At 52.4% G+C, this 19253-nt stretch overlaps 1 protein-coding gene across 1 annotated transcript in view; it reads right to left on the bottom strand.

Annotated features, from left to right (window-relative positions):
* Positions 1-19253, bottom strand: part of SND1 (staphylococcal nuclease and tudor domain containing 1) — a 507509-nt gene that overhangs the window by 254934 nt on the left and 233322 nt on the right. The window contains exon 14 of the mRNA XM_048821939.2: positions 3151-3223. Coding sequence (XP_048677896.1) covers positions 3151-3223 — 73 coding nt within the window. The remainder of the gene's footprint in view (positions 1-3150; positions 3224-19253) is intronic.

The following is a 19253-nucleotide window of genomic DNA, read 5'->3' as shown; positions in this document are numbered from 1 at the left end:
TTCCGCACCAGAGCCAGGACGCGAGGACAGGCCCTGTTACATAACACTGCAGCTGATGGCGCAGCAGGCTAACCTAGCGTGATCACCCAGGGCCTGTCGGGAGGCCAGCTTCCCGGGGTAGCCTGCCCAAGAAGGGAGCTATTTGTTCCAAGTGCCAAGTTTGATTTCTTGAGAATTACCCCCAAGAGGGGGAGGTGAAAGGGCAAATAGACTGAAAAAGCAAGCGTGCACTTGCCGTAAGGCTGCAAAACCAAACCAGCACATGGGTGCCTCGGCACCACTGCTCCCTCTAAGCGGTGCGCGTGTGCACGCAGATCCTAAACCCCGCGCACACGGTGACACACCGTGCGCACAACAATTTGCACACCAGAAATTTTTTGCGCATACAGCCTGTCAAAAATTGGAGGGAACATTGCCCGGCACCCCTCCACAACGCCTTCCCTTGCATCACCCCAATTCTGCTCATGTTGGCAAGAATCCTGCATGGCAAGGGGCTGGAAGGAGTAAGGTCCCTGCAGTTCTCCACGCCGCTAACGGGAAACGCCCCCAATGTCTTGTGCCACCTTCTGCGCGGGGAGGGGAAGCAGCAAGTGCAATGCAGCTGCAGGCTGGGCAAGCCGGGTGTGCACACAGCAGGGAATACTCCTGCACTGGCCAAAGGGACACCACAGGCCCCCTCTCGCAGGCTGTCATATCATTTTGGGGGCGTGCGGCTACGCAGGGCGCATGCCAATGCTGCCAGAGGAGAGCGCAGATGCAATTTCACATTAAATTATTTTGGCAGCAGTAGGCACACGCTGTCAGCTCGGCACACACTAACATTCATCACGCCGTGCAACTGCTGACATTCAGCTAACTAAGAGCGGGATCAATTTAAGAAAAACTATTAAAGATTTAAAAAGATTAACAAAGCGTCATAACACGGTGATGTATGACCCTCATTTTATTTGTGGGGCCCCATCTTTTATCCACTGCGAAGCGGCTGCATGTTTTACCTATTAAGTTACAGGTGCTCCTTAGAATCCTGTCCCCAGTAACAAGCACGGGGGGGGGGGGGGTTGCGAGGGGGGTGCCTTAAGCCTAGCACTGACTGCACAAGGACCCCAGCGATGGAGAGAGCGTGCCCAGAGGGAACGAAAGCCACTAAATCTCCCTGCTTGGGAGGCAGCAAACAAGAGTTCAGCATTTTAAAGAGAGCCCTTTGTGATCCTGGCAGACAAGATCAAACTCGACAACTCTCGCAACTGAAACGTTGGCCTCGCCTTATGTTTCGGGCTTTACTCTGGATTTTAAATTGATGTTGCTCCTGTGGACAATTTAACCAACATTTATTTTTTAAACCGTCAAAGCGCAGCAGCCCTCCAGCATGTGCAGCTGTGGGACACCTCTGCTCAGTAACGAACAAGACAAAGAGCAGGCTGCATGGGGCCATGCTGTCCACACGCCCCCCTCGAGAGGGCCCTGTGGATTTTGGAACGGGCCCTTCTGTCCACATGGGGACCTGGATAAGAACCTAACTCCCCTCCTGTATCCAGGCTTACGCAGACAGCACTTGGACTGAACGCCCTCTCCCTCTCGGCCGGGGGGGATGTGGGGGGAAGGCAGGTAGGGGGCTCTACAGCCTGGGTAGTGAAGCACAGGGGCAGGCTGCATGGGGAAGACTTCGATTTAAAGGGATAACTGGCCTAGGCTGAAGGATCTGACTTTAATGGTATTAACATACCTTTGGAGCCTTCAGCCATGATATTAAAGGGACCCCCCCTTTCAAGGCCATGCCCTGGGATTTCAGTGACATTAAACCTAGGTAAACATGTGGTTTAAACTCAACCATGGCAGCCCCTCGGGGGCCCTGCCCAGCTTCCCTGAGTTATTACGGGCTAGGCACACGGCATGCAGAGACCACTCTGTAGGACCGAGACAGGAATTGGGCTGCTTTATCAACATGGGCCAATGACACAACGGCCAGCGGCTTCAGGTTCCTGAGCCCTTCCTGACCGGCAAGGGACTGCTGAGAATCACTTTGCTTTAGCCAGCTGCATAGCTACCCCAGGATGCCCCAGTGCAGGCTGACTGCTCACAGTCTCCAGTGGACAGCCAGCCTGGCAGCAGCCCTGCTACCCCCCCCCCGGATAGCAACGCCCCAGAGAACACCGTGCTCTGGAACCAGCTCCTGCCACACAACAGCGCCCCCACTGGCCAAGTAAGGAATTGCACCGATGGGCTCTCAAGACGCATCCTTGTGCGGTGTCAGACGTACGGCTACTGTGCACAGGCCTCAAAGCAGGCACCACGCTGCAGGGCCAACCAGCCCCAGGGCTTTCCTTGGCTCGTAGCCCTGTGACCATTTCCACGTGGACTGCTTCGCCTAACAGTCCCCAGTGCGGCAGCAGCAATGCGCCGGTTACATGCGCTTATCCTGTTTGCCTTCTCGTTCCCCTTTCCAGGCTGCAAGGGCTCCAAACAATTCCAGCCTGAGGACGGCAGGAGGTGAGCTCTCCTATCGTGCCACCAGGCAAAGAAAGCCCCAAGGAAAGCTTGTTCCCTTTCTCTAGGCCACGAACCTTTTGGTGCTGCTGCTCGCGTTCCAACACCTCCCCCTCCCGCCTCGGCTGCGGGGCGAAGAGCGGAGCCAAACACGCCAGTAAATTGGAAAAAGGGTGCTTGCAACACACGAGGGAATTGAAAAGGGCAAATTGTGTTTAAATCCAAGGGCTCTTTCCATTTCAACGATCATCATCAATCAGGCCAGGTTCGTCAATCAGTCCAGGACAAGTGCTATCGGGGACCCTATGTTTCAGTCGCCACCCCCTCACCTTCTGCAACGTAGCACGATGGGAAAGAGCCAGCGGCCCAGAAGCTGCAATACCCTGAGGATGTCTGAGCTAGCATTCCAACAATAAAGCAGCAGCAAACACGTGGACTCAAGGCCTATCAGAGAGCTCGGTGTGGAGACCACTGCCTGACACGCTGTCTCCAGTCATCTCACTGCTCCTTGCCATCCCCGCCGCTGTCTGCTATACCCAGGTTGTCACACCTTACGAGGCTGTGAGCTCCCAATCCTGTATCGGGACCCCCAGGCTCTACCACAAGACAACTAATAATCATCATCATAATGTCACGCTGCATTGGCAGAACCACGTGGATCCTTACCCCAGAGATATCTGCCACCCGGTGTATTGGCACCTCTTTCTTGCTGTGCAATCCTTTGCCATTCTTGATAGCCCTGTTGGAGGGAAAAACAAACAAAATATAATCAACATGGGAAAGCAAAGTGAGCTGTGCCATCTGCACGGCGCACGCCGGATGGCACCAACAGCTCGGCACCATGCGCGAGGGGAGCCCAGACATGCTCGTTAGCCTGCTAATCCCAATTACTGGTATTCAGCTGCTCACCTGAGCTAAGCATGTACCTGATCAGAGAACATTTGTAGACGTTACCAAATTAAATGGCTTTGTTCCCCGCACAAGGAAAGGAATCAACAGGAAGAGCACACCGGGGAGAATCAAAAGTAATAAATGTTTCTTTCAGCGCTTAATCACATGAAATATTTTAAATGCAAAATACGCAGCCAACTTTCCAATTCTAATGGAAATAAGTTCCTCCAGGTAAAAAAGAAAAAGATAAGATAAGATAAGTAGCCTGAATGAAGCAATACTGTACAAGGAAGTCATTTAGCAGCCACAAAAATTAGCAAATGCTACAGAACTGACATGAAGCCCCATTTTCAATTCCATCTGCAGCCATAACTATTAGAGCATATTGACAAGAAGAGAAGAATTGCCACGACAGATCATCTCAGTCCAGCCTGGGCAGCAGTCTTACTCTCCCCCTCAGCTCTGATAGCCTGCTGCCTTGCTGCCATCCTAGCACCGAGCTCTAGTGAGCAGATTTCGTCTGTGGGGTAGGGAGCTTTGCCCACAACCCTAAAGGAGTATGAGGCACACCTAAAAGGTAAGTAATTGCCTCCTTCTGACCCTCCTGGGATAGGCATCTTCGAAACCTAAGGCCCCAATATCCAGCCCCAAGCCGTGCCTGAACAAGCCCCTGATCATGTGTCTGTGCTGCACCTAACCCAAGGGGTGCTGCTCCACGACTGGGCTCCTAGCCACTAATGCAAAATAACTATCAATGAAATAATAAAATTAACAAACAACAAGGGCCCCAGGCCAGTCTCCTGCTTGCAGCAACCGCAGCATAGGACAGTGCAACTTGGCCAATTATTAGGGGCAGGGAAGAGATTCCTCTGTACACCAGCTTTCATCCGGAAGCAGGAGATACAGCCGTTCTTGGAGCCTGCCTATCTGACTCCCCCCTGCTGCGAGTCCCTTAGCTCAACTATGATGTATTACAAATGGATTTAAAGGGGAGTTGCAGCGATATATTTTAGAAATACTGAATGAAAGAGCTTCGGAGTCCAAATGGTCCCGCCCGGAGACAAGTTGTTCCCCCCCACCTCCACCGGTGTTGCAAGTCTTGCAACGTTTGGGGTTTTATGTAAAGACCCAACTCCTGGAGTCATGTGAGAGTCTCACATAAGAAACTGCTAGCCCTTGTGGTTCCAGAGAAAAGCTTGAAAACATGAGCCCCTGAAGGTCTGAACACCAGAAGGCAAATTTAAACAAACAATTTGTACAAGCCTGGAAGATAATAGGGTGATAAGTAACAGCCAATGCAGACTTGTCAAGAATAAATCATGTCAAACTAATCTAATTTCCTTTTTTGACAGTGTAACCATCCTAGTGGATGCAGGGAGGGGGAAGAGAGGGAAGCAGTAGCCATGATACAGAATGATGTGCGTAAGGCTTTTGACAGTGTCCCATATCACATGCTCATAAGCGACCTAGGGAAATGGGGTCTAGATTATAAGATGGGCGCACAACTAGTCGAAAGACCGTACTCAAAGAGTAACTATCACTGGTTCACTGTCAGAGCATGTATCTAGTGGGGTCCCACAGGGGTCAGTCCAGGGTCTGGTACTATTCGGTACTTTCATTAATGACTTGGATAATGGAGTGGACAGTGTGCTTATAACATTCACAGATGACACCAAACTGGGAGGGGCTGCAAGCACTTTGGACGACAGGATTAGAATTCAAAAAGAACTTGAGAAATTGGGGAACTGATCTGAAATCAGTCAGATGAAATTCAATACAGACAAGTGCAAAGTACTTCACTTATTGCTTCTCTACATGGCACGTTACTGTGGCAAGCCAGGGTGTGCATCTACAGCACACCAGTTTACCTGCAGTAACACCCCGAGTGCTTGATCTTGAGTAGTATCTAGAAAGATTTGTTCAGGCTATGTCTGTAGGGCAGGAAAACTGTTTGAAGCCATCCCTAGAGGCAATGCATTGGAATGGGTTCCCTAGGGAGGTGGTGGAATCTCCATCCTTAGAGGTTTTTAAGGCCCAGCTTGACAAAGCCCTGGCTGGGATGATTTAGTTGGTGTTGGTCGTGCTTTGAGTAGGGGGTTGAATTAGATGATCTCCTGAGGTTTCTTCCAACCCTAATCTTCTATGATTCTTCTATGATCTGGGGAGGATGAGATGTTGGCCAGTGGTGTGACATCTTCCTCGTGTTCCTGGAAAGGCTCTTTGGTTTGACAGGCCTGGAGACCCAGGAGGATGGAGAGGGTGTATGGCAGTCCCCCTGATCAGTGGTGGTTGAGGAAAGTGTTGCCTGCATGCCACCCACAGTTCCCAATACGGCCAGTACGGGGAAATAGAAATACAGGGTGGCATCCATGGGTGCCTGTAACAAGGCCCTGGCTTGGTTCTAGTGTCCTGATATCGAGGGGGCGCAAAGGATTCAGGCTGTGCTCTCCCTCGATATGACGGTGGGGTGTGCAGTGTAACTGAGTAGTCCACCTCACTACAGAAGAGGGGGCAGCTCTAGGTGGTGAGGGAGTGTGCGGTATCGTTTGCCTCTCTGGAGGAGAGGCACGAATTGCTGGTAGTTTGCTATGGAGAGGTGGTGACTCGGTGGTTTCAGAAACAACCAGGTCTCTTGGGAACCTGAACTCTGTGGTACCAGCACGATCAGTATGGGCACCGCATGATGCGAGTGCATTGGTGCCATAGGAAGTCTAGGCATCAGCGCAGATGGCGTGGGTGCCAAGCTCAGCTGAAGTCTAACAAGTAGCCAACAGGTGGCACCAAGGGCTTCACCCACGCCAAGGGCTTCGCCAGTGCCGAGGCACTCAGAGCCGTGTGTTTAGGGGGGGTAGCTGGTTCCCACTGAGATTTCTGATCTGTCTTTGTCAGTACCCCTGCTATGTGATCCTGCCCTCTTAGGGGCCTTGGAACTACCAGTAACGCCGGCACCCGAGTGATGAAAGGAGCTAGGTCTCACTCCAGAAGATGAGGGGGCCACTGACCTCAGAGGGTGTTTCTTGTCATCCTGACTAGAAACTGAAGACTTTCTCTTCACAGTGTGCAGTGAGCGTGGGGCGGCAGATGATGTTGCCGATGGAAACCGCTGCACAAGAGAGGTAGCGGGGTCAGGATCTGAGTCAGGCCACAACGAGCCTTCCATCATAATTAATTTTAGTTTCGGGTCACAGGCCTTTTGGCCTGCATTTTCAATTCGAGGCAGTGGGTGCTCCCCTCCCAGAGAACAAACGCACTGTGAGTGTCCGTCACTCACAGGGATGGCCTTGGGGCAGGAGAGGCACCTCTTAAACCCGGGGGAGCTGGGCAAAACCCTGTGCAGGGAGAACTTTGCTGTCGGGAAGAATGCACTAAGCTAGAAGGTAATGGGGAGGAAAGAACAGAAAGAAAAGTTTGGGTCTGGTCAGCTTTTTGGGAGAAGAAAATAAAGGGAGGAAGCAACCAATATCTGCTCTGAACGGTACCTTATTACCGCCAAAGGCACGAACGATGCTGTGAAGGGCTCTGCGAGGGATACCGTCCCAGACCCAGGGGAGCTGAGAAGGAAGTAAGGGCGATTGGACCGCACAATACTATAGACGCCGTTCATAGTGCAAGAGGGGGAGGAGCACATGGGCAGCCCAACGGGCAGTGCTACCAAAGATCTCCAATCCCAGGGGCAGGGACACTAACTCACCTAACATGGAGCACCCACGGGGACACATCTCAAAGAAGAACTCGGAGTTCTAGTGGATCACAAATTGAATGAGAGTCAACAATGTGATGCGGTTGAGAAAAAGGCTGCTATCATCCTGGGGTGTGTTAACAGGAGCATCTTATGTAAAATGGGAGGTAACTGTCCGGATCTACTCAGCACTGGTTAGGCCTCAGCTGGAGTACTGTGTCCTGTTCTGAGCGCCACACATCAGGAAAGATGTAAATAAATTGGAGAGAGTCCAGAGGACACTATAAGGTGGGTAGAAAGCTGGCTAGATTGTCGGGCTCAACGGGTAGTGATCAATGGCTCCATGTCTAGTTGGCAGCCGGTATCAAGTGGAGTGCCCCAAGGGTCGGTCTTGGGGCCGGTTTTGTTCAATATCTTCATAAATGATCTGGAGGATGGTGTGGATTGCACTCTCAGCAAATTTGCGGATGATACTAAACTGGGAGGAGTGGTAGATACGCTGGAGGGGAGGGATAGGATACAGAAGGACCTAGACAAATTGGAGGATTGGGCCAAAAGAAATCTGATGAGGTTCAATAAGGATAAGTGCAGGGTCCTGCACTTAGGACGGAAGAACCCAATGCACAGCTACAGACTACGGACCGAATGGCTAGGCAGCAGTTCTGCGGAAAAGGACCTAGGGGTGACAGTGGACGAGAAGCTGGCTGTGAGTCAGCAGTGTGCCCTTGTTGCCAAGAAGGCCAATGGCATTTTGGGATGTATAAGTAGGGGCATAGCGAGCAGATCGAGGGACGTGATCGTTCCCCTCTATTCGACATTGGTGAGGCCTCATCTGGAGTACTGTGTCCAGTTTTGGGCCCCACACTTCAAGAAGGATGTGGATAAATTGGAGAGAGTCCAGCGAAGGGCAACAAAAATGATGAGGGGTCTGGAACACATGACTTATGAGGAGAGGCTGAGGGAGCTGGGATTGTTTAGCCTGCAGAAGAGAAGAATGAGGGGGGATTTGATAGCTGCTTTCAACTACCTGAAAGGGGGTTCCAAAGAGGATGGCTCTAGACTGTTCTCAATGGTAGCAGATGACAGAACGAGGAGTAATGGTCTCAAGTTGCAGTGGGGGAGGTTTAGATTGGATATTAGGAAAAACTTTTTCACTAAGAGGGTGGTGAAACACTGGAATGCGTTACCTAGGGAGGTGGTAGAATCTCCTTCCTTAGAGGTTTTTAAGGTCAGGCTTGACAAAGCCCTGGCTGGGATGATTTAACTGGGAATTGGTCCTGCTTCGAGCAGGGGGTTGGACTAGATGACCTTCTGGGGTCCCTTCCAACCCTGATATTCTATGATTCTATGATTCTATGACAGCAACCAAAACAATGAAAGGTTTAGAAGACCTGACCTATGAGGAAAGGTTAAAAAACTGGACATGTTTAGTCTTGAGAAGAGAAGGCTGAATGGGGACTTGATAACAGTCTTCACATATGTAAAAGGTAGTTATAGGAAGACTGATCAGTTGCTCTCCATGTCCACACCAAGGGTAGGATAAGAAATACCTGACTTACTCTGCAGCAAGAGATGTTGCTTAGATATTAGGAAAACTTTCTGGCAACAAGGAGAGTTAAGCACGGGGACCGTCACCCAGAGAGGTTGTGGAATCCCTGGTAGAGGTTTAAGAACAGATTGGACTTAATCCTGCCTCAGAGCAGGGGCTGGACTAGATGACCTCTCAAAGCGCTTTCCAGCCTAACATTTCCATGGTTCTGAGACCCACCCAACATTGGCTTAAAAACCAGGACATTAAAAACAATTGAAATCAATCTTATAGATCCCCAGGCCAGAAGGGACCACTGTGATCACCTGCTCTGACCTCCTGTACAGCACAGGCCACAGGACTTCCCTGGATTAACTCCTGGTGGAGTAAAAAGTGGTTAAAAGGATGGCAAGTTAAACCGCAGCGGGAGCTGAAGAGCTCCTGACTTTCAGGGTACTACACTCGTAACACCAACGTTGCTCTGCCTTCTAGTCTATCACCTTTGTGGACTGCTTGCAAATGCAACTGCATGAGAAGCCATCCAGGCTATTTGTAAAGTTTTCATGTAATTTGTGGCTTGTCTCACTTGTTGTTGGAGAGGAAAGAGGGAGAGAGATGCAAGCAATACCCCAGATAAGCTCACCAGAACTGAAAGGTCTCTGAACACAGATGGCAGGTTAAAGGGTAACACACACATTTATTAAAGCCTGGAACAGCTCCTTCCCCTGACAGGTTTGTCCTTTTCCATTTGCAAATGCCAAGTTTATTTTCCAGGTGTTTCTAGCAGAACAAACGCTTATTATGGCTGCTGTTGGTCAGCCTCTCACTGCACCGGCCTCAGTGATGTCGGCAGGAAAGGAGCAGGGCTCTGTGGATCTGTAAATTGCTCCATGCAGCCCACCAGGGGGAGCTCACCACACTTTTTAATGAGGCAAAGTGGGGTTTGTTTGATTTCCCAAATAGATGGATATTGTTATACAGCCATAGGTGTTAGAACGCAGAGATACACCTTTCGTCCACAGGCCTGGAGTAAAGGAAATCAACACTCTCTATTTTACAGATGGGGAAACTGAGGCATTCCCAGGCCTATGGTCTATGTACTCTGCCACACTGCCTCTGTCTCAGCAATGGGAGAATTAAGCAGGCACGTGGTGAATGTCCCACTGGGTTAGACCAATCCGAGGGCAGGCAAGGAGTACAGCTATCAACCTTGCTCCAAGCTGCCCTTGCTGGATAACATTACTGAGATGGAGGCAGGACTCCTCCATCATCCTGGCCCACGTAGTCCCCAGACAGAGGAAGCACAGAGACTGCACTTGTTCTGTCCGTGCATCTCCTCACAATGGGAGGAGGTTGAGTTTCCCTGCTGTCATCTGGCCATGGGGTTCTGCTGGCTTAGTCGCAGGCTCCCAGCACAGGGTGGGGAGACCACTCTGAAATGGACCTTTTCCATGCCGAGATCCCAGGGCATGATGCAGGGCAGTGGATCAGCCACCCTGGCCAGGGCTCTGCTGCAGGGTTCAGGGCACGCGCGTCTTTCCCATTCAACACATGAGGCCGCTGGGAAAGACGTCAGGGTTCCATGGGATTCTCTGCCATCAGCGTACTGACAGCACGCAGACGGCTTGGCACCTTTGCTTCTCCCAGGCACTTAAATGAGACCGATCCTGCTGGTGGTTTGGGGAAGGACTTGGAGAGTCTGACAAGGGCAGTTGTTGGGTGAGGAGTCACCCATTGCTTCCAGAGACCCAGGTGGTAAGGTGGGCAAAGTGCCCATGCTCAGCACGATTGCTCTTGGACCTGGGCCTTGCGAACCTTGGAGACTTCCACCGACGATGATGGCGACGCATCCTGCCTGGGGCCACTCCTGGGGGGCACAACGCAGCAACCTTCCCTGCCTGCAGGGACTAGCCATGGAGAACACGCCAGGCCAGCACTCCAGCAACTTCGCTGGATCTCAGAGCGTCTCCACGGGCAATTCGAGGGCTTGACTGTATGTGGCTGAAGTCCTCTACCATTGTTACTCTGCATGCTGTGCTCTCACTAACTAACCTGGCTTGGAATACCTGGGGGCAGCTCTGGAATCAACATCCCCAGTACTCATGCCCCAGAAGGTTGCTTGACCTTCACAGCCTGTTGCCAGTCCCATCTGCTCTCTCCAGCTGCTGGACACAGAGGATGGACCTCCTGGGTGTTTTGTTTTCAGAACTGCTAATGGACCGGGGGTGGAGGGGATGTTACTTTTGTGTCTGTGGGTTATTGTCTACGCTGGAAATTTGCCTCAATTCCACCCACTGCTGCAATGGCTCCAGTGCAAGAGCTGACAAGGCAAGTCATGGCTTGCGTTTATCACTGCTTGAAACCGGGGTGAGCAGCAGCAGACCCAGTCGCCACTCCCCTTGCCTGTGTGTGACATCGATGGCTGGAATCATGGCAAAGGCCGGTACAAACAAGGCCTCTGTTTCAATCATGGTGGAGCAATGGGCACGGTGTGGGGTCTGTTTAAAGAGGTTTCCTGCTGTCGCCAGCAAGACGGTCACATCTGCTTTAATGGCGTTTCACTCCCATAGCTGCCTGCCCAGACACCTAGGCACTCGATGGACATCTCTATACATTGGACTACCAATGAGAAGCATTGCCAGATCAGTCCTGGTACAAAAATCACACGTTCCCCCAGCTCTCCCCCCTCTGGGTTCGGCCTTGATTTCTGCAGCCCTCAGACTCTCACATTAGACTCAAAATAAAAGCTCCTGACTTTTCAAACTTCCCCTACTAAGCCGCTTCTGGCTGCTCCTAGGCAAGCAGCATGCCTTTGTTCAGACTGGTCCGTGACCAACACAAAATGGGAGGGAAAGATTCTCAGCCCTACGGAGGCTTTTTAGAGCAATCAGTCTGCTGAGGGGTATCATTTGGGAGCAGTGAAGAACAGGCCGACCTGTTAAATGGTAGGCATGGGTTTTTAGAAATCAGAACCACTCAGTGATTCCAGGGATAAGTGGCTTGGCAGCAGATGGCTGTTTGCAGGAAAGCAGCTACCTGCTCCGTTTCTGAAGGGGAAGTTGTTAAACTTGCTAGCAGTGACAGCAAGGTGCCTACCGTGCTCCACCCAAACTCACTCCCTGATGCTTCTGGGTGACAGAATTGTGCAGAGGAGCCAGACACATCAGGGCTTCACACAGTGAACTTGTGAGAGTCCTGCCAAGCTTAGGGGTGGAGCGTCCCCACAGTGAATTAGGCCCTAGATACTGACAAACCTGGATTTGTGCTGGAAATGGCCCAACCTGATGATCACTTTAGATAAGCTATTACCAGCAGGACAGTGGGGTGGGAGGAGGTATTGTTTCATATTCTCTGTGTGTATATAAAGTCTGCTGCAGATTCCACGGTATGCATCCGATGAAGTGAGCTGTAGATCACGAAAGCTCATGCTCAAATAAATTGGTTAGTCTCTAAGGTGCCACAAGTACTCCTTTTCTTTTTATCTTATTCCAGAAGAACTTGTTCTTCCAAAGCAGAGGTCAATACGTCATGTGAAGAAGCATTTGTGTTTATGGCCCACGAGACTCGCCTGGTGGCTGTCATTTCTGGGGGTTCAGATACCACCTCAGGGCGCATCTGGCTCCCAGCGTGGGCTGAAGAGGTGGCCTTTTAGGGACACAGTTCTTCAAAGGAGCTGTTAAGTCACAATCCTTTTTGCCTTTGCCCCAAAAGATGCCCAGAGGGAAGTTCAGATTCTGATGTCAGTTGCCCCACTGTCAATCCAGCGTAACTCACTTCAGTGGAGTTACTCTGGATTCACACCAGGGTAACAGAACATGGCACTCATTTTCAAAGTCCCCTGAGAGCTACTGCTGAATGCACACTTAAGGCATCCAAACCTTAACTCTCCCTGGTGGGGACATCATGCAGCAAAGAACTGGGGCAGAGGGGTTTAAAAAAAAAAAAGTCACTTGACTCTGGGATCACACCCGCCAGAACACATTCGTTATACTAGTATGGAGATTGCACAGTGCCACTCTGGGGCAGAGTTAAGGTTGTTTGGGTGCCTGAGTGGCACATTGCCACGCTGTGACAAAGCAGGACTGTTCTTAATATTTCCTTTGAATATTGTGGGGATGCCTCAGTTTCCCCTATGCAGTTCTTAAGTATCTAGGTGGTGGGATAAGGGTGTATGATCGTTGCAGAGCCCTAGAGGGCAGGTGTGTGCAGGGGTCTGGACACAGAGAATGGCCAACACCCTGTTTCCTGGCACCTGATGGCCTGGCCCTTCCCCCTTGCAAGGTGAGAGCTAAAGGGTCGGAGAACAAAGGAATCCGGTGACCTCCTGGCCCGGGAAAGGGACAAAGCCCAGAGGAGGAGGGGCTGCAGAGAGTTTCAGTTTGGGGCTGGCTGCGGACATGGAGTGAAGGGCGGACATGCAGTGAAGGGCAGACGTGTTTGTCTGGCTCACTGCCCCCCAAAAATGGACCCGGCTGAGGGGTCCTGTTCTCTGCACCTGCAAGCTCTGTGTTAGACCATGTTCCTGTCGTCTAACAAACCTTCTGTTTTACTGGCTGGCTGAGAGTCAAGTCTGACTGCGGAGTTGTGGGGCAGGACCCTCTGGCTTCCCCAGGACCCCGCCTGGGCAGACTCGCTGGGGGAAGCACATGGAGGGGCAGAGGAGGCTGAATGCTCCGAGGTCAGACCCAGGAAGGTGGAAGCTGTGTGTCCTGAAGACTGTCTGCTCACAGAAAAGAGACTTCCCCAGAGTCCTGACTAGCATTGTAGGGAGCAGTTCCAGAGCATCGCCCGGGGACTCCGTGACACATGCTTCTACAGCTTTGGGTTTCTTTTATGTTTAACCTCCACTCTGAATGTCTTGGGTTTATGAATGCTTGTTTTGGGGACAATTCCATCAGCCCTGGAAGGTATTTTACCCTAAATCACCAGGCTCAGCTCTAGCTCCAGTTCCTGTCATTTGTGCCTGACAACGTCAAGTCTTGGTTCTCCCTTGTGGAGGGAAGCCTGCATTCGTAGGCCTGGCTTGTCTTCCTCAGTCTGACAGAAACCAGGGGCTGGATGTTCAGCGTGACACTGGGATTCCGACCTAGGTTCTATTCCTAGCTCGGACGCTCATTTCCTCATGATTTGGGAAAGTGCTTTCCCCACTCTGCGTCGCAGCTTCCTTGTCGGTAAAACGGGGATAAGACTCCCCTGAGAGTTATCAGGAAGATTTAGGTTTATAAAGATCTTAGAGACTCAACTGCCTGGGGAGCACTTTGACATCTGCAGCTGGGAAACATTCCACAAGTGCAAAGCATTGTAAACGCCCTCCCCTGAGCCCGGCCTTAGAGAGTGATCCCAAGCAAACAGCTCCCCCTCTAGCAGCAGATGCTACCTTAACTCCCTGCTGCATGGGGCATCTCATCCAGCTCCCTGAGCTGACTGTACTTGAAAGCCTCCAAAATCAGCAAGCCAAAGAGGAAAGACTCTGCTTTACCCCATCTCCGAGCAGTCAGAGCCAGCACAAACACGGCAGCAGTTTGCTTAGGATCAAGCAGGAACACAGAGAGCTCACAGGTTAGTTCAGCCTCTAAGTTCCTTTCAGAACAAACGAAAGAAACCAAAGTAGAATCATAGAATATCAGGGTTGGAAGGGACCCCAGAAGGTCATCTAGTCCAACCCCCTGCTCAAAGCAGGACCAATTCCCAGTTAAATCATCCCAGCCAGGGCTTTGTCAAGCCTGACCTTAAAAACCTCTAAGGAAGGAGATTCTACCACCTCCCTAGGTAACGCATTCCAGTGTTTCACCACCCTCTTAGTGAAAAAGTTTTTCCTAATATCCAATCTAAACCTCCCCCACTGCAACTTGAGACCATTACTCCTCCTTCTGTCATTTGCTACCATTGAGAACAGTCTAGGGCCATCCTCTTTGGAACCCCCTTTCAGGTAGTTGAAAGCAGCTATCAAATCCCCCCTCATTCTTCTCTTCTGCAGGCTAAACAATCCCAGCTCCCTCAGCCTCTCCTCATAAGTCATGTGTTCCAGACCCCTCATCATTTTTGTTGCCCTTCGCTGGACTCTCTCCAATTTATCCACATCCTTCTTGAAGTGTGGGGCCCAAAACTGGACACAGTACTCCAGATGAGGCCTCACCAATGTCGAATAGAGGGGAACGATCACGTCCCTCGATCTGCTCGCTATACCCCTACTTATACATCCCAAAATGCCATTGGCCTTCTTGGCAACAAGGGCACACTGCTGACTCACAGCCAGCTTCTCGTCCACTGTCACCCCTAGGTCCTTTTCCGCAGAACTGCTGCCTAGCCATTCGGTCCCTAGTCTGTAGCTGTGCATTGGGTTCTTCCGTCCTAAGTGCAGGACCCTGCACTTATCCTTATTGAACCTCATCAGATTTCTTTTGGCCCAATCCTCCAATTTGTCTAGGTCTTTCTGTATCCTATCCCTCCCCTCCAGCGTATCCTCCCAGTTTAGTATCATCCGCAAATTTGCTGAGAGTGCAATCCACACCATCCTCCAGATCATTTATGAAGATATTGAACAAAACCGGCCCCAGGACCGACCCTTGGGGTACTCCACTTGATACCGGCTGCCAACTAGATATGGAGCCATTGATCACTACCCGTTGAGCCCGACAATCTAGCCAGCTTTCTACCCACCTTGTAGTGCATTCATCCAGCCCATACTTCCTTAACTTGCTGTTCTCTGTCTTTATAGGGTCAAATGAAAAATGCAGGCCCAGAAAGCCACCAAGTATTTGCTCTTCAGAGCCTCCCCAGGAGAAGAGATGTATGATCCTTTCATCAGCAAGCCAGCCAGGGCCCTACAGATCACTGTGCTGAGCCTGTGTCCCAGAGACCCTGGTAGCTCTATGTTTAAAATTGGTGACACATCAGAGAAAACAAGTGCCCTCTAATCTAGAGGCTGGAGCAGGGGGATGGGGATACGTCAGCTGAGACGCACATGCGGTTCTGGATGCCAGCATAGCTGTAGCCGAAACAGAAACCAAACCCTAATACTGCCAGCACCTCTTAATGCCATCCAGGTGGGAGCGCGTGTTCACTGCTGCTGCCAATGGATGCATAAAACTGCACACCTGGAATACCATGCCGGGGGCTGGTGGACGCACACACGAGGGCAGGGGCCTGGATGGATTAATTTGTGCGGGTAGGGCTAAAGCTAATTTGCGTAGCTTGGGTAAGGGCAGACTAAGGGCGACAAAGGGTGCAGAAGAATGGAACAGGGTACAAGTATTTAATGGTGCAGATGCCAAGGAAGCAGAGGAATTGTTTAGTGCAGAGAAAGGGGATTTGACGTGGAGGGAAAGGAAAGGGAATAGCAAATCAGAATTCCCCGCAGACTCCGGACTAGTCTCCCAAGGCAAGCCGTGTTTGATCTCCTCCCACACACAGCTAGAGGGGACAGCACACTCGCACTACTAGGGCGGGTCTAGCAGCTAGGACTCCACAGCTAAGACTGAGCTGAGCTGAATCCTCTCGGGCCTGAGGCTGCAGTAGCCAGGGATAAGGACTGTATGGGACCCAGCGGGGTCTCCCGTCTCTGTCTTGTAGGATGCTATGGGAATCGACAAGAAGGTGGCTGAGCAGCCAGGCCAAGTCCTGACTGGTGGCACATGAAGAACAACAGGCTTGAGAGAGAAATAATCGACCAGGAAGCCTATAGGGAGCAGCAGGGCCGGCTGGTTCGGTGCCTGACTCCAAAACATCCTGAGGACCCCTAGAGAGTATACAGTCCCTAGAGCAGGAGAGGGCAAACTACTGCCCACGGGCTGGATCCAGCCCATCGGGGCTTTCAATCTGGCCTGCTGGAGTGCCAGCCCTGTGGCGCGGGGGGCAGAGGGCTCTGGGCGCTGCCCTCGCCTGCAGGCTCTGCCCCCTGCCGGTCCCACTGGCCGGGAACGGGGAACTGCGGCCAATGGGAGCTTCAGGAGTCATACCCACAGGCCAGGGCAGCGCACAGCAGAGCTGCATGCCCCGCCCTGCCCCACCCCCAGGAGCCACTGCCGGACATGCTGGCCACTTCCAGGGGCGGAGTGGGGCCAGGGAGCCTGCCTTAGCCCCGCTGCGCGCTGCTGCCACCCTGGAGCTGCTCAAGGTAAGTGGTGCCAGGCCAGAGCCCACACCCCGAACTCCTCTTGCACCCCCTGCCTTGAGCCCCCTGCTGCACCCCAACCCCCTGCCCTGAGCCCCCTCCTGCACTCTGCACCCCCAACCCCTACCCTCAGCCCCCGCTGCCCCCCTCCTGCACTCCAAACCCCTTCCTTAAGCCCCCTCCTGCACCCACTCCTGAGCCCCCTGCAGCACCCTGCACACCCCACACTCCCCACCCTACATTCATGGCCCTGCATACAACTTCCCCACCCAGATGTGGCCCTCAGACCAAAAAGTTTAATCCTCTAGGGCAGGGGTGGGCAAACTCAGCGCAGCCTTAGATCGCAGAGCTACTAGAGCCTGCTGTGCTTCAGAGATACTAGCCTCTCCCATCCTCATTCTCCTTAACTCTGCCCCCCACAGATACACCAGCCTCTCCTCCTCCTCAACTCTGCCCCCAGAAATATCAGCTTCCCTGTTCTGTTCATCCTCCTTAACTCTGCCCCGGGGGGAGGGATAGCTTAGTGGTTTGAGCATTGGCCTGCTAAATACAGGGTTGTGAGTTCAATCCTTGTCGGGGGCCATTTAGGGATCTGGGGCAAAAATTGGGGATTGTTCCTGCTTTGAGCAGGGGGTTGCACTAGATGACTTCCCGAGATCCTTCCAACCCTGATATTCTATGATTCTATGAACACCACACCCCCACCCCCCGCCGCGCCATCCTTTGCTCCTTCAAGCAGGTCCAGCTGTGCCCATTGTATTATTTCAGGTTCTAGGTCTTGCTCCCAGGGCTGGCAGAAGACTGCAGACTATGGCTATGGACTGGAAGGACTCTGGTAAAGCAACTGTACTGATCCATGCCCCCATTCTCCCATCCACCCTTCATCCTTTGCATGCTGGGCGCGATAAGAAGCCTGCATGTGCCTGGACTCATACGCACAAGTCTCTGATACGGTGATTCTGCTTCACCTCTGTGCTTGTAAAGCATGTCAGTGCTGTAATTTTGTGGTGTGGACAGGCAGGCTCACCACCTCCCTCTTCCTCTAATGACATTTTTGTAATTGAGGGCCAGCAGGCTCTTAATGACCAGGGAGCAATCATTGTTAGCATTCCATTTGCCTAGGCAAGCATCTGGAGTGGCTCTCTGGGCGCCGCGGTTTGCTGGCAAGGCGGCCTGAGCTGACTAAGCCACTGGACACTTTACCTGTGCGTGGAGTCTTGGCCCCATGGGCTGCGACCAGCCGCGTGTTGCTCAGACCTGCGCCAGCTATGCGGACAAGCTGTCTACACTACAGCCCCTTCACACTGCCCGGCAGCGGCACAGGCCTCACCACAGGTGTCAACATGATTTGTGCCGACTTCACAAGGGGCCTTGGCGCAGTGAGAATCTGGCCCCTGGTGCGGACACCAGACCTGGCACGTGCGTGAGTGGGAGCCCAAGTGCCCGAGCTGCCAGGTTTTCCCTGGGCCAGGCACTGTAAGGGGAGGCTGGGGTTTGCTTCAGTTTGACCTTCACTCTGGATTTCCCCACATTCTAAGAGTGCCTTTGATCACCACAAGATTCCTGCCTGGGTTTCCTGACACTCTCCAGCCTAACCATCTGGGCCCGGCTGTAGGTTCTTAACAGGTTTTGATTGTATGCCATGTATGGGGAGCCAGGGACCCCATGACATTGCAAAGCCAAGCAGGGTCCACCCAGCCCGAGCAAGCCCATTTCCCTCCACTCCCCAGCTCCTTCCTGCTCGCCACTTCGCTGCTGGTCGCCAGGGCCTATCAAGGATGGACCGTGGATCCTGGCCAGACTTTTTGTAGGCTGCAGGGAGAAAGGCACGTGGACCATCTCACAGCTCGGCAGAGCTCCAGTAAGCCTTTCCAAGGCATGGACCCATGCCCCAACTCCCTAAAAGTCATTGGCATCTTCCTGCCTTAATTCGCCTCTCCTAGCTTCTCCCTTCCCCTCTCTGCTCTTCACACAATGATCCCATCAACTGTTCCAACACCTCCCCTCACTCGCCCCCTGCTCCGCAGCTCCCAGGCCCTTCAGTGGAAGGACAAGACCCTGACGCTTGTACCGCCTCCACAAGCGGCTTCAGCTTGGCATTGCTTGGCTTTAAAGCACAATGGTCAATGCATCGGTCACCAGCCCTGAAATGCATGTGCCCCTGGGCTGGCCCGCAGCAGCTGCTCCACAGCCACACAGCAAGGCGGCACAGCAGCAGAGGGCCACAAGGGAAGACGTCTCCCCTATCCAACCACAACGGAAGGGAGGAGTTGGGAAGCAGGTGCCCACAACAGCCTGTGGCCAGACACCCGGCTGATATCTCACCCACACCACCCCTGCTGGAAGCAGGGTCACCCGCCAGTTCTCTGCTCGGAGACTGGGGGCAGCACAATGGACACCCCAGTGCATCAGCGCCAGGAGGCACAAGCAGGTGGGAGTGAACCCCCAAACAGCAGAGGGGACACACGCACACTTTGATTTCAGACTGATAGGGTTTGACTGGACCCCAGGCTTCACCACAGACTGCCTGCTTCCATAGAGCTAGCCCAGTAACACTA

Source organism: Caretta caretta, chromosome 1 (genome assembly GCF_965140235.1).
Source record: "Caretta caretta isolate rCarCar2 chromosome 1, rCarCar1.hap1, whole genome shotgun sequence".
Lineage (NCBI taxonomy): Eukaryota > Metazoa > Chordata > Testudines > Cheloniidae > Caretta > Caretta caretta.
This window is presented reverse-complemented; position numbering and strand designations above follow the sequence as displayed.